Source organism: Galeopterus variegatus, unplaced genomic scaffold, assembly GCF_000696425.1.
Source record: "Galeopterus variegatus unplaced genomic scaffold, G_variegatus-3.0.2 Scaffold118, whole genome shotgun sequence".
In the NCBI taxonomy this organism is placed as follows: domain Eukaryota; kingdom Metazoa; phylum Chordata; class Mammalia; order Dermoptera; family Cynocephalidae; genus Galeopterus; species Galeopterus variegatus.
The window spans coordinates 837286-852021 of NW_007726229.1; the positions used below are offsets into that span (position 1 = coordinate 837286).

A 14736-nucleotide genomic window follows, 5' to 3' on the forward strand; every position below is an offset into this window, starting at 1 on the left:
AAATAGATTGAAAAACCGGGCAATGAGGCAGAGGACCAGACCCTCCCCCCCCCCACCCGCCCACAACCAGCACCTCAGGACCCAACCTAGGGACCTGAAGCATGGGAACCAGGGAACAGACCCTCCCTCCCACACCCAGGCACACCACCAGCACCTTGGGGCCTGGGGCATAAGGCTGGGGCCTGGACCCAACACCCACATCCAGGCACACCGCTAGTGCCTCAGGGCCTGCCCAGAGGCTCAGGGCATGGAGCTGAGGACCAGATCCCCCACCCACAACCAGGCATACAACCAGGGCCTCGAGGCCCCACCAAGGGGCTTGTGGCATGGAGCCTGGGACTGGACCTCCTGCCCACACCCAGGCACACCGCCAGTGCCACAGGGCCCCACCCAGGGGCCCAAGCCATCAAGCCAGGGACTGGACACTCCGCCCACACCCAGGCACACGGCCGGCACCTTGGAGTCCTGCCCAGGGGCCCAGGGCATGGAGCCAGGAACCAGACCTCCCGCCCCCCACCAAACACACTGCCAGCACTTCGGGGCCCACCTGGGATCCTGAGGCTTGAAGCCATGGACCGGACCCCACTCCCACATCCAGGCACACTGCCACTGCCTCGGGGCCCGGACCACCCCCCTCCACAGTCTGGCACATCACCAGTACCTTGGGGGCCCAGGGCATGGATCTGGGGATTGGACCCCTCCACCCACAACCAGGCACACCACCAGCACCAAGGAGCATGCCATTCACTTCCATGTTGGTGGCCCACCATAGTAACCATGGCTGCTGTGAAAGTGGCTAGACATCACAACCACCATGCAGATGGTCCACCAGCCACTGGAATGCATTGACACAAGGAGAGTCACCAGCAGAGACCAAAGAAAAGAAGAGGATGTCTCTCTCCACAAAGCCCATTCCAGAGTGACAGAAGAAGCATCTGCTCTATGATAATATTGAGGGAACTGAACATAACTCTCAGCATTCGACAGATCATTTAGGCAACAAATCAGAGTAACCATTACTATTTCAGAGAGAGAGAGAGAAGGAATCTAGAGTTATCAGTGGCAGGTGCGGGGAGGGAGACTCCAGAGTGACAGAAGAAGCATCTGCTCTATGATAATATTGAGGGAACTGAACATAACTCTCAGCATTCGACAGATCATTTAGGCAACAAATCAGAGTAACCATTACTATTTCAGAGAGAGAGAGAGAAGGAATCTAGAGTTATCAGTGGCAGGGGCGGGGAGGGAGACGGGGATAGGGAGAGATTGGACAAGAGGCATAAAGAATAAGTACAATTTGTAACAATATACATACTAGAAATATTGATTTGACCCACATGTCAACACTGAATCTCAAAAATACATACAATCAATTATGACTCAATAAAAAAAGTAATAAAAAAATAAACAGACAAAAAGTGAACTTCCAACAACACTTGCAACATTTCTAACTAGCAGAATACAGTGATGTTTTTAGTTAAGGCACTATACTGAACAAAACTCTCTGTACTTCTACCTTTGTTGCCAAATAAACAATATGAATACAGAAATAACTTTGCTAAGATGTAAACTTAGGACATCAAATGGAACCTATTTTATAGCAAAAATTTTAAGTGGAAATACCATTACCACCTTTCTGGTTTGACCTACTTGTCCTCCGACTTAGGACAAATAGTCATCCATACTCACTGGTACAGTCATTAAGGCTGTTAAAATATTTAAATATTTCCTAATGTAAATATTGCCTGGTTGGTAAACAGCTGAGTATTCCCTAAACCCCCACCCCACTATAGCCCATCCCTTACGACTTCCCATGACCTCAGAGACTAAAGTTTAATGCCTATCTAATATAGCAGGAGCCTTCTAGGACCTTGTTCCGGGCTTGTAGTTAAGTCTGGCATTCATATAGCTTATTGATGCTCTTGTTAGTCATCCCCCCAAAGGTTTCATATCCTAGGTACCATTATTGGCATACACAGGGCAAGAAGGCAGTCTGCCCTACCCACAATTCTTGCCTGGCCCCACAGCAAGGGTGTATTCTGGGGTCTGCCAGCTAATTTGCTATAGTTCTCCATAAACAACCCCTGTCCCCCATGTGTCCACCTGGTCAAAGAAGACCTAGACCCTGTTAGGGGAGGTAACACTCTTGATGTAGCACTTGTACCCCAGAGGACAAATGCATGGCACTCTACGTCCCTGGAGGCTGTCTGCCATCCCCAAGAACTGTCCTCACATGGGCTGCTTATTGGAATTAGACCCTCTACTGGACTTGAGTACTGAAAGAGCTAGGAGAAAAAGAAAAAAATACACAGACTGATCATCAAGTCACAGTTTGTTCTTACTAGATGTTAAATTAAGTATTTTTAATACCATTCTTGATCTTACCCATGAGAACAATCTCTCTTGTTTCTGGGTCCTTTACCCTCGTTGGCTGCAAAGGATCTCCTACAGGTATACCCAGATTTACCATCAATCTATTTTCTGCAAAAGAAATACCACTGAAATGAAAACTACTTAAAATTCTTTTCAATTATAAAAAAAGTCCAGTACAAAATATAGCTATAAGGGCTGGCTGGTTAATTTAGTTGGTTAGAGCACGGTGTAGTAACACCACCAAGGTCAAGGGTTTGAATCCCCTTGTCAGCTGCCAAAATTTAGCTATAGACTAGTTGTAAAAGAAAACAGTATTTTCCTGTTTATAAATGACCACATTGATAAACAAAAACACAAATTCAAAAACTCACAATGATTTAATATAGAAGCAAGTACCTTAAACTTGCCATCTCCTGTAAACCTATTACAACATGTCAGCTCTTGAACTTTGGTATCATTAAAAAGTTAAATGATATTTTGCATATTCTCTAAGAGAGCTGAAAATATGTAATACACCTTAGAAAGAATTCATTAAAATGTCTATTGTAACTATAGTTTGGGGCAAAGAAAAGGTAAGCTTCATTTGACTGGGCAATTTACTCATGAGGAAATGTTTTATACCATGCTATTAATTAATTAAGAATAAAATTAAGTATAAAATTAGCTTACTTTCAAACCCTGGGAAAAATGAACATCAAAAAGCAATTTTTAGTCTAAAGTTTTTTGAGGTAAGAAAAATTGTGCAAAGAGTTTCTTCTCAAAGCACTATATTATTTAAAATAAAATCTAAAAGTTACTTTCAGGAGTAAGTTCATACTTCTTTCATCATTATCAAGACAAATCTTTTTCTTATTAACTATTTTGTTGATTTTTCCCTTGTTTCCTTTTGCCTTCCTTTTAGACGATACTGTGTCTGGGGATAGTATTCCACCAATCTCCAATCCGCCTGAAATTTAACAAAAAAGGTAAAATATCCTACCTGGAAAAGTGAAAAGATTGAAACAAAACTCTTTAAATTAATGTGGCACATTTCCTTTAAAGTACCAAAGAATATATTACTACAAGATTTTATACATATAACAGTTCAAACGACACAAATAATAACCAATTTTTCTTATGTCTCTATCACCCTAAATTTAGAAGCACTAATGAAACATGATTAAATGATCTCTGTTGCTTACTTGAAATCAACAATCATCAGTGGAGGTTAAAAACAAAACAAAACAAAACAAAAAATAACAAAGGTTAGCAATGAACTATTTAATAAATTTAGTCCTTTGACATATATATTCATCAAAGAAAGAAAATAACTTTAAAATAACACTACTTTCTTGCCCACCCACCACAACTTTGTAGAAAAATATGATGAGAAAACAGCTGATGATAATAATAATGGGAAATACTTTATCTTTACCAGTTAAATTTTTCTCATTTCTAATCAAATGCTTTATTTTATACAATTAGAAACCTTGTCAGATAATAGAAAAATAACAACACTCTATAAGCCACACAGTCAAATAGCTACCAAAAGGAAAAAAAAATCAGCATTTCTTTAGTAATCAAGACAAATCTGGACTTGAGTCCTATTCTTATCTTTTGAGGGGGGTGATGATTAAATGAGGTAATGTATGTAAATGTACAAGAAAGTCCCTGGCACACAGTAAACATAAATAAATTGTAGGAATCCTTATTATTTTTATTGACAGACATTATAGTGTAAATTAGGTTTTACCTGATGGTGTTCCCTGATAATCTATCCGCTCCCCTCGCCAGTATTCCAAAGGCTTCAAACGTATTCTCTTGGTCCTGCGAACATTTGGTGTGTTGGAGGGCAATACTGTAGAAAGATGTCAGGCAAAAATGTACATATAAATGTTTAGTTCGATGATACCTAGCAGTGGAAAGATTCATATTACCAAAAGGTAATATGTTTGTTTGCTAGAGCTGTCCAATTCTGCAAGTTGTTTATTGAAATCACCCATTTTAATTGAATGAAAATTTTCTTGCTTTTTCCATTCATTCTTTCTTTATACATTTTAGTCACTAGTTTGTTTGGTGCTTAAGAGTTTAAAATTTTTTCCATCTTCATAAACTGTTCATTTTATCACTACATGTCCTTCTTTATCTCATTCAGCACTTTTAACCTTAACTTTGCCTAATATTATAAATGCACTATTATTTTCTTTTTTACATTAGCCTACCTAATTCTTTGAAAATCTTTTATTTTAAAACATGTTTTAAGTGTTTCTTATAAACATAGTTGGCTTGTATTGTTTAACCAAATCCAACAGTTTCTATCTTATTAAAGGAATTCAATCCAATCACATCTATTCAGTGTAATAAGTAATATGCTTCCTTTTATTCCTTCCATCTCCCTTTACATTTACTAGATATCTTACTTCAATGATTCTTCTTTCTCATTTTTATTCGTTTGACTGAATGATCATTTCTTTTCTCCCTTCTCCCTTGGGTCATTTCAATTTGCTATGTTTTTTTTCACTCTAATATTGGTTATTTTCCCATTCCTGACACTCAAAAATCAAACTCTCATTTCTCCATGATTACATCAAAAACAATATCCCTTACCGAAATACTATATCATCTCTTTTCCAATTTGGTAAAACAAAACTTTTAGACTACTTTTATTACCCCTCTTCTGGCCCTACTTTCTTCCCCACTATACTGTGGATAGTAGACTTAACTCATGGCTTGTAATGATTTACTGTGAAATTCATGAAAACTAAATATGTAATTTGAATTTATCTACCAATTAATCCAAATAATAGTATTTCTCCTACTGAAGTAAAATTAAGCTATATTTAGAAAAAGAAATTATATATTAGCATTTTCCTCAAAAGCAATATTAAAAAAGAAAAATAATCTTACCTAATTTGTGATGTACTTTGTTCTCAGGTGCCACTTTGTACCTTTTTACTCTTGAGTCATCTGCAAAATGCAAAAGATAGTATCATGAGCAATGGCTATTAATTCTATGGTGATTTAAAGTGTGTTGTTATTTTGCCAACTTCAGTATAACTATTTTAAATACTCCTTTTTATTCATTTTATTACTCCTTTTGCTTTTCACTGAGGAATAAAAACTAAGGAAAAATTGTGTACCATTTCTCTAGACTTTGTTACAATGAATATATCTAAGGAGCATAACAATTAAAAATAACAAGAAACAGGTTTTCTGCTGCTCAAGGACAGGTGAAATAAGCCACTGGTGAATAAAAACGCAGAGCATGATAATGAACAATTAATATGATAATAAGTAATTTACAATCTATGTGCAACTTTCCCTTGAAGTTCTAAAATAGCACAAAGGTACTGAATTTAGCAGTATGCCAATGAGCTCAGGAGTTCTCAACTTTAAGTGTGGTTAATAGCATCTAAAGATAGCTGACATCAACTCTTTCCCTTCCTTTGCACAAATGCTCTTTATCAAGAAGCAGAGTCTCATTCCCTTCTCCTTGAATCTCTGTTGGCCTTAGTGACTTGATTAATAGAATGCAGTAGAAATGATATTCTGGGATTTTGACAGCTAAATCCTAATAAGATATGCAGATTACATCTAGGTCTCTTGAGATCTCACTCTGGGAGAAGACAGCAACAATACCATAATGCAACCAACACAGAGACAACTTCTGAATTTCCAAGATGAAAGAATCCTAGTAAGTATAGAGATGGAAGAAAACAGGTTATCTACAAAGGAAAAAAGAAATAAGGCTGCCCTCAAATTTCTATTCATTAGCATTAGTTATCATGAAGCAAAAGAGCAACAACCAGATAGTTTATAGGAAAAAAGATCATAATTCAAGATTATTTTTCCTATTTGACTCATTGTGGTTCACTATTAAAAAAAAAAATCTTGAGTCTTTCCTAGCATATGTGAGAATGTCTACCAACCTCACAAAGAAGCAACAAGCATGTCTGTTGACCAGTAATATAAATGTGTTAAACATTTATTAAAAGAAAAAATACTGACAGAGCAAGTGAAAAATAACAATTCAATCACGTGCTGTTTCAAAGCCACTTAGTTCTCTAAGAAAGGTTAAATAAAAGGATGAACGAAGATACAAGAAACAACAGCCAATCAAAAGAAAGCAGAGGTCCCAACATTAGACAAAACAGACTACAAAGTAAAAAGCACTTAACAGGATCAAGAAGATAAATTTGACCAAAGCAGGTATATTCCATATGAAGGCTTACCTGCTCAGTAATAGCACTGAAATGTATATAACAAAGACAGCAGGAAATAAGTGAAACAGACCATTGCAGTGATAACACTTTACTTCAATTCTAGCTGTCCTTAACAGATCTTAAATCAAAAGTAAGGACACAAATGACCAGAATAATATCAAGCTTAACAGGTCCAAATCTAAGACCCTTTCCTTTCCCCCCAAATCTGCTAACAGTCCCCAAATCAGGTAATGACAATGTCATTCTTCCAGATGCTCAGGCCAAAAATCTTGATGTTATCCCTGACATCTTTCTTTCTCTTACACCCCATATCCCATTCATCAAAAGATCCTGTTGAGGGCCGGCCCTGTGGGTCACTCGGGAGAGTGCGACGCTGGTAGCATCGAGGCCGCAGGTTCGGATCCTATATAGGGATGGCCGGTGCGCTCACTGGCTGAGTGTGGTGCAGACAACACCATGCTGGGGGTTGCGATCCCCTTACCGGTCAAAAAAAAAAAAAAAAAAAAAAAAATCCTGTTGACTCTACCTTCAAAAATGCCTAAAAATCCTACTACTGCTCTCTACCTTCTATTGCTACCACCCTGGTCCAAGCCACCACCTCTCACCAAGATTATTTCAATGTCTCACTAACTAGTCTCCCTGCTTTCAACTTTCACCTGACCCCTCAACCCCATCTTTTAATACAGCAGCCACAGTTATTCTGTTAATGCAGGTTTCTGCTCAAAACCTTCCAATGGCTTCCCATCTCTCTCAGTAAAAGCTTTACGATAGCCTTTAACACTCTATATGATCTTTCATTCTGCTACCTTTGTGACATCATCTCCTACTACCTTCTCCCTTTCTTCCTCCTCTCTAGCCCCCTGGCCTACTTGGTATTCCTTGATCAGGACAGACTCTTTCCCACATCAGAACCTTTGTCCTCGATTCTCTCTCTGCCTGGGATACTATGCACCCAGAGAGCTGCATGGTTTGCTGTCTCATCTTTTTCATATCTTTGCTCAAATGATCACCTCCCTAGTGAGGCCTTTTCTGCCCATCTATCTGAAATGTAACCTCCATTTCCCACCCTAAACCCCTGCTTTATTTTCTACTCTCAATATCCAACAAATCATAAATTTTTGCTACCCTTTTATATTGCCTTTCAGCAGGCCCCCTCCAGAAAGTATGTCCCAGAAGGGCAGGAATTTTTGCCAGTTTTGTTCACTGCCACATCCCTAGTCCCTAAAAAGATACATAGTAAGTGTTCTATAATATTTCATAAATAAGAATTCTATAAATATTCAAAGTATATTCAAAAATACATCCACATATTATCAACAAAATAATGAGTGGATAGGTATTTTTAAATCCTTATCTGTACATAAAATATTCTCTCTTTTTCAAGCACTCGTGAAAAAATGACAAAAACTAAGCATACACTAGAACACAAAGAAAACCTTAATAAATTCAAATAATAAATAAAACAGGCCAAGTCCTCCAGAACTAAAATATTAACGAAAGATCAAAACAAAACATAACTTCTTACAATAACAGCCAACACTAAGTATTTAACGTACACCAGTTATTAAACTAAGCAAAGAACACATATTCATCCTTTCATCAACCTATGGAATTGGAATTGATATCACCATTTTACTGATAAGGAAACTGAAGTTAAGAATACTGAAATGTTTTACTCAATATAATATAATAAGTAGTAGAGCTGGATTCAATCTCAGTTTCCTGCCTCTGGAGACCAAGCTCTTGACTAATGCACTCTTAAAGTAACTCATGAGTCAAAGAAAAATCATCACTATAATTTACAGTATTACTACAATAACACTAAACAGCAAAACCTGTAAAGTAAAACCAAAACTATACTCAGGAAAATTCTTTTTTTTTTTAACCAAATAAAAAGAAAAATACAGAAAGCATTCAAGTTAAGAGAGAAAAATAATAAAACGAATCTAAAGACATGGAAAAACGGAATGAGAAAGGAAAAAAAGATTACTAAATTAGGAAAGAAAAAAAATCTAACAGATTATATCCAACCACATATTCCTTAGGAGTATGAAAAAATTATAAATCTCTCTGTTAAGAGGAATTTTAAAAACTTTATTGTGGAAAGCTTCAAACATACTCAAAATAGAGAAAATAGTATAATGTATCCATCACCCAACTTCAGTAATCATCAATAGATGGCTAATCTTGTTTCATATATACCCTTATCAGCTTAACATTTTTAAATACCGGAGTAGATACCTTAAGAGCCAATATTTCATTATCTTCTACTAAAAAAAAAGAACGATCATTCATTTTCTTTCTCTCTCCTTCTCTCTTGCCTAGGTACAGGGTCTTCTTATAAATCTCTAACTACATAGTAAGTCTCTTATGAGCAGGTACACAAGACACATTTGCCATCGATGACAATTTAAATAAAACACAGGACAACTTATTACATACCCATAATGCCATAAAAATCAAGATAATAGAAAATAAACAGTAACTTACCTGAACTTTCCTGAACTTCCTCATCATCCACATTAAAATTTTTCTTTCCAGAAATTAAATAATTCTTGAGAATGGAAGGTCCACTTAAGGGAAAAAAAAGTAAGCCACAAAATTTGTGCCGTTAGAATACGTATGTCCAATGTATCTACCTTAATAGTCATTTTTCTCCTAAAACTGCCATAGGTTTCTTACAAAACCAGTACTGATGTTATAGGTCACAAAGAGTATATTTACTTGCTGCATAAAACAGACTATGATTTAATCCCATAATTGACAGCCAAACATGATAAAGACTGAATTTTACAACTCACAGATCAGAATTATGAATTTATCAGTCAACTCAAATGATAACATTCTTTGATAAAAAATCAATTATAAGAAAAAATTAGAAATATATCAGTGTATCTTAATTAAAAAAACAAAAACAAAACAAAAACCTACAGCCAAAAACAAATGGAATTTGAAATGTAGTCCAGAAATTGTCAGAGATGATTCAGGTTATCCTAGCTCTAGATCCTTTTACTCCTATTGTGAACCCAGGATAGGCCTAGTCATTACCCCCTACATGGTAATCTTAGCCATCACTTAAAAGTCTGATAATTTGCTCTAATATGCCACTCATTTTTATTTTTATTTTTTTAATTTTTTTATTTTTTCCTTTTTGTCTTTTTTCGTGACCGGCAATGGATTGCAACCCTCAGTGTCACACCCATACCGGACCTGGACCGACAACGGGATCGCAACCCTCAGTGTTGCGCCCGCTCCTCGCTCAGCCAGTGAGCCGCCAGTCTGTATGTGGGATCTGAACCCTTGGCGGGAGCGCCGCTGCGCTCCCAAGCGGCGCACTGTAGCAGTGCACCACCAGGCCAGCCCTCATTTTTAAAAGGTTATATAACTTCAGATATAATATGTGTAGGTTAATTTGATTTGCTCACTGAGTGTGGTTGTTTTAACAATATATCCACAAATTCTTTGATACTCCTCCTTTTCAGAGGTAGACCTAATTCTCCTCTCCTTAAATGTGGTCTGGACTTAGTGAGCTATTTCTTTTTTTTTTTTTTTTGTCTTTTTTCATGACCGGCAACGGATCGCAACCCTCAGTGTTGCGCCCGCTCCTCGCTCAGCCAGTGAGCCGCCAGTCTGTATGTGGGATCTGAACCCTTGGCGGGAGCGCCGCTGCGCTCCCAAGCGGCGCACTGTAGCAGTGCACCACCAGGCCAGCCCTCATTTTTAAAAGGTTATATAACTTCAGATATAATATGTGTAGGTTAATTTGATTTGCTCACTGAGTGTGGTTGTTTTAACAATATATCCACAAATTCTTTGATACTCCTCCTTTTCAGAGGTAGACCTAATATACGAAGTTATACGAGTGTTGCGCCCACACCTCGCTCAGCCAGTGAGTGGCCGGTCTGTATGTGGGATCCGAACCCTCGGCGGGAGCGCCGCCGCACTTCCCAAGCGGTGCACTGTAGCAGTGCGCCACCGGGCCAGCCCTTAGTGAGCTATTTCTAAAGAAACAAAATAAAGTAGAAATGACTACAACTTCAGAGACTAAGTCACTAAAAGGCACTGTAATTTCCATCATAGTCATACTTTCTCTTGATCACCTGCTTTGTGAGAAGCCAGTTGCCATATTGAGCAGCTCCACAGAGAGGGCAACATGTCAAGAAACTAAGGTACATTGGCAAAAGCCAGCAAGGAAGTGTATCCTCAGGCCAACAGCCATGTGAAAGAGACATAAGTGGATCCTCCAGTTCCAGTAAAGCCTTCAAAAAACTACAAACCAGAAAAACATCTTGACTGATATCTCCTGAGAATCCCTAAGCCAGAACTAGCTAGCTAAGCCTCTCCCAGATTTCTGACCCACAGAAACTATGAACTAATAAATGTTTGCAAGCCAATAACAAAATTAAGTTTGGGGATAATCTGTTACACAGCAGTGGGTAACTAATATAGTGATAAATCCTATTATCTTTAGAATACATGCATACCTTCCTTCCAAAACTGAAGTCTCAGGCTCTCTATAATCCAAGTTAGACTTTGTTGGTGTCTTGCACATATATCCACTGGTCTGAGACTTTAGATGAAGACTTTGTGCAGATATAATACCATCATGATCCTTTGAGCTTCCTGTAGATCTATGAAAATGAAAGGTTTATAACTGTTTATACTTCTTCATAAAATATTTCTTCCAGAAACAATACACAGGTGGGTGTACAGAAAATATAATCTTGACTATAACAAATACCAGATCACACTGTTCAGGTCCTAAGATTACAACTAGCTAGGAAGGAAATTTGATTCTAGGACCTACTAAGAGTTCTCATTTGAAAAATTCTTATGAGAGAAATGGTGCAGACCTGGTCTAGGATAAAAGTGATAACAGAAGGACACAGGGAAACACTAACTACAGGCAGCTTATGATGTATACTACACATCTGATCTCTCACAGTTTATGCAGAATTCATAAACAACTGAAATTGTTTTCTTTAATATCCCTAGTCAGCCTACTGAGAGACACTAGGATCCTCATAGGACCCAGTTCATCCCTTTGGTTCATCCCTGCCAGCTAATCAGCTTACCCCAAATATATGCAAACAAAATATACTATTCTTAGTAACAGTTTATTTCTGGAAGTTCTACTACTCTCCTGGTCCTTATCTCAAAAGAGATAAGAGGGATTGTAAGAGAATACTATGAACAATTGTATGCCAACAACTTCAATAATCTAAATGAAATAGACGAAGTCCTAGAAACACACAAATTTGCCAAGCTGATTCAAGAAGAAATAAACAATCTCAAAAGACCTACTTTTGATCAGTAATCAAAAAACTACCCAAAAAGAAAAGCTCAGACCCAGATGATTTCACTGCTGAATTCTACCAAGCATTCAATGAAGAATTAACACAAATTCTTCACAAACTGTTTCAAGAAATAGAAGAAAGAATAACTTCCCAATTCATTTTATGAGGTCAGTATTACCCTAATACCTAAACTCAACAAAGACATCACATGGAAAGCAAATTACAGACCAGACCACCTCAATAAAATGCTAGCAAACCACAACCAGAAACAAAAAAAAAAAAAAAAAAAAAAAGAGAGAGAGTATGGGATGTCTTTATACACCTTAATGACATACACTAATACATTTTAGGGTGCTCTATCATTTATTTTGGCACATACCCAGCACTTTGCTGTTCCTCATACATAGTATGTATCAAATATTTGCTGAATGCATACTATAGCAAAAAGCAAGAATGCATAAAAATAATACCTCAATTGGTTGTCAGAACTCATTAAAAGCAGCATTCATTAAAATTCATTAAAAGCATCTAGCAAACAGTTGGCATATAGTAAGCACTCAAGAAATATTAACTAGTATCATCTTAAGAGGAAAAGTATTGAGATATATTCCTAATTATTGAAATCACATTAATCTCACTTAAAAGGAAGCAACTCTAACTGTACACATATAAATCATTAAGATGGTAAATTTTGTGGTTTTTACCACAATTTTAAAAAAAGGGAAGCAACTCTTAGGCAACAATAATACTTACCTGATTAAATATTCACCATCCCATGTGCTATATTTTATTACCCATTTTAATATGAGGGAACAAATTCAGAATACTATATTGCCTGAGTGCCAACCCAACTAATGATAGAACCCAGATTTAATACTAGGTCTGCCAGAGTGCAGCTATTTATGCTAATACAGTAGTCCCCCCCTTATCCTTTGTGGATATGTTTCAAGACCCCTAAGTGAATGCCTGAAACCACAGATAGTACCTAACTCATTGCTGTCTACTAGAACTCATTTCTGTCCATATCTTCCACCCACAGATTTATTGCCTTTTCCATTTTAACTAAGCACTTATCATGCACTATGGCCATAACTTTTGCAGTTTCAGGTGTGACAGCAAAACTAGCATGAATTTCTTTTCTTCACAATTTCAAGGGTAAAAGATTCATTTTTACCACCCATCTTAGCAATGTCAACATAAAATTATTTTTTCTTCCCTTATTAAGTTGAGAACTTTTACCATTTCACTAAAGAAAACACTTTAGAGCTTCTCTTTTACACATCTGAATGGCCAGCATCACTACTCTTTTGCTTTGGGGCCATTATTAAGTAAAATAAGGGTTACTTGAACACAAGCACTGCAATACCACAACAGTTCATCTGATAACTGAGACAGCTGTTAAGTGACTAGGCTATTAAGTGACTAACAGGTGGGTAGTGGATACAGTGGACCTAAGGATGATTCACACCTTGGGTAGGATGGAGCAAAAAGGCACAAAATTTTGTCACAATACTCAGTAGAGCTCAAAATCTAAAACTTATGAATTGTTTATTTCTGAAATTTTCCGTTTAATATTTTCAGACCACAGCTGACTACAGGAAATTGAAACCACAGAAAGCGAAACCATGGATAAGGGGGGACTGCTGTACTGCCTCTCTATAAATGATTAAATAACAAACTATTAAATGCTGAACAACAAAAATAATTATACTGTACACATAACAGACATTACCCAGAGCAATCAAGATTTTTCTTCTTAGCCTGGTCTGCCTCATCACTTTCCAATGGCTCATTCTGGGAACAACTGGAAATTTGACCATGGCGAATAATACCTTCAGAACATTTAGCATTTAAAACCTTCTGTACTCTTGGGCTGCCTTGAGGAGCTGTCTTCTGCCTCTTAATTGGAATAGTTTTTTTCCCAGTATTCTTAGATGACCGATTTGTTTTCTTAGAAGGTTTTTGTGTACTGTTGTGATGCACTGACAATTCATTTCTTATTGAAGAATTGCTATAAACAGGACCTGAAGGATTCAATGATAATCTAAAGTTAGCGTAATGTTTGTCCAGATGATGTGGCTCAATGAAATACCAACATTATTAATATTTAAATACAAACACATACACACACCAATCTCATAGGCTAAATTTGTTTCCAATTCAAGTTCCTTAAACAATGCAGCTCTTCAATTTATAGATACATGCACCATACTCTTTAAATTTATCAAAAGCTTCCAAAACCATTCTCTCTGGCTCTGTCCACTACTCTTCTGGCCATCCTTAAGATCGTGGTATTCCCCAGGGTTCCAACTTGAGCTTTTCACTCTTGTACTTTCTTTGAGGGGCCTATCTACCCATACCTTTAATTAGTATCTAGATGCGGATACCTTTAATATCCACCTACCACTCTCCCCTAAATCTGCTTCTCTTGCTTTATTTCCTATCTTAATGAAAAGTACATTTATCCAGATGCCTAAATCCGAAATCTGAGTCATCCAAGACTCCTGCCCCTACCCACAATCAATCCCTAAATCCTGTCAGTTCTACTTTCTTAATGCCTCTCAAATCTGTTTCTTTCAAACTCTCCTGCCTATCATTAGCAGAGGCTCTCATTATTTCATATCTGGATTATTAAAACAGTCCCTTAACTAATCTCCCTTCCTCTAGCCTTCTTCTTCTTCCATTCATTCTTCACACTGCTTCAAAGAATTGTTTTCGGAAAACAAAAATTGGATCATTACAACCCTGGCTACAATCTTTAGTGATTATCTATAGCTTTAGAATTAAGTCCCACTATTTTCAACATAAATCTATTTCTACCTCTAGAGTTTGCTTATTTCATTAAACACAACTATCAAAACCCC

General features: G+C 37.3%; 1 protein-coding gene across 2 annotated transcripts in view; it reads right to left on the bottom strand.

Moving 5' to 3' along the window:
• CENPC (centromere protein C) overlaps nt 1-14736 on the bottom strand; it is a 67347-nt gene that overhangs the window by 12105 nt on the left and 40506 nt on the right. For both annotated transcript variants that reach the window (XM_008587326.1, XM_008587318.1), the window contains exons 10-16: nt 13605-13896; nt 11060-11206; nt 9066-9148; nt 5260-5319; nt 4106-4210; nt 3191-3319; nt 2386-2481 (exon numbers count right to left, since the gene is read on the bottom strand). In XM_008587326.1, coding sequence (XP_008585548.1) covers nt 2386-2481; nt 3191-3319; nt 4106-4210; nt 5260-5319; nt 9066-9148; nt 11060-11206; nt 13605-13896 — 912 coding nt within the window. The remainder of the gene's footprint in view (nt 1-2385; nt 2482-3190; nt 3320-4105; nt 4211-5259; nt 5320-9065; nt 9149-11059; nt 11207-13604; nt 13897-14736) is intronic.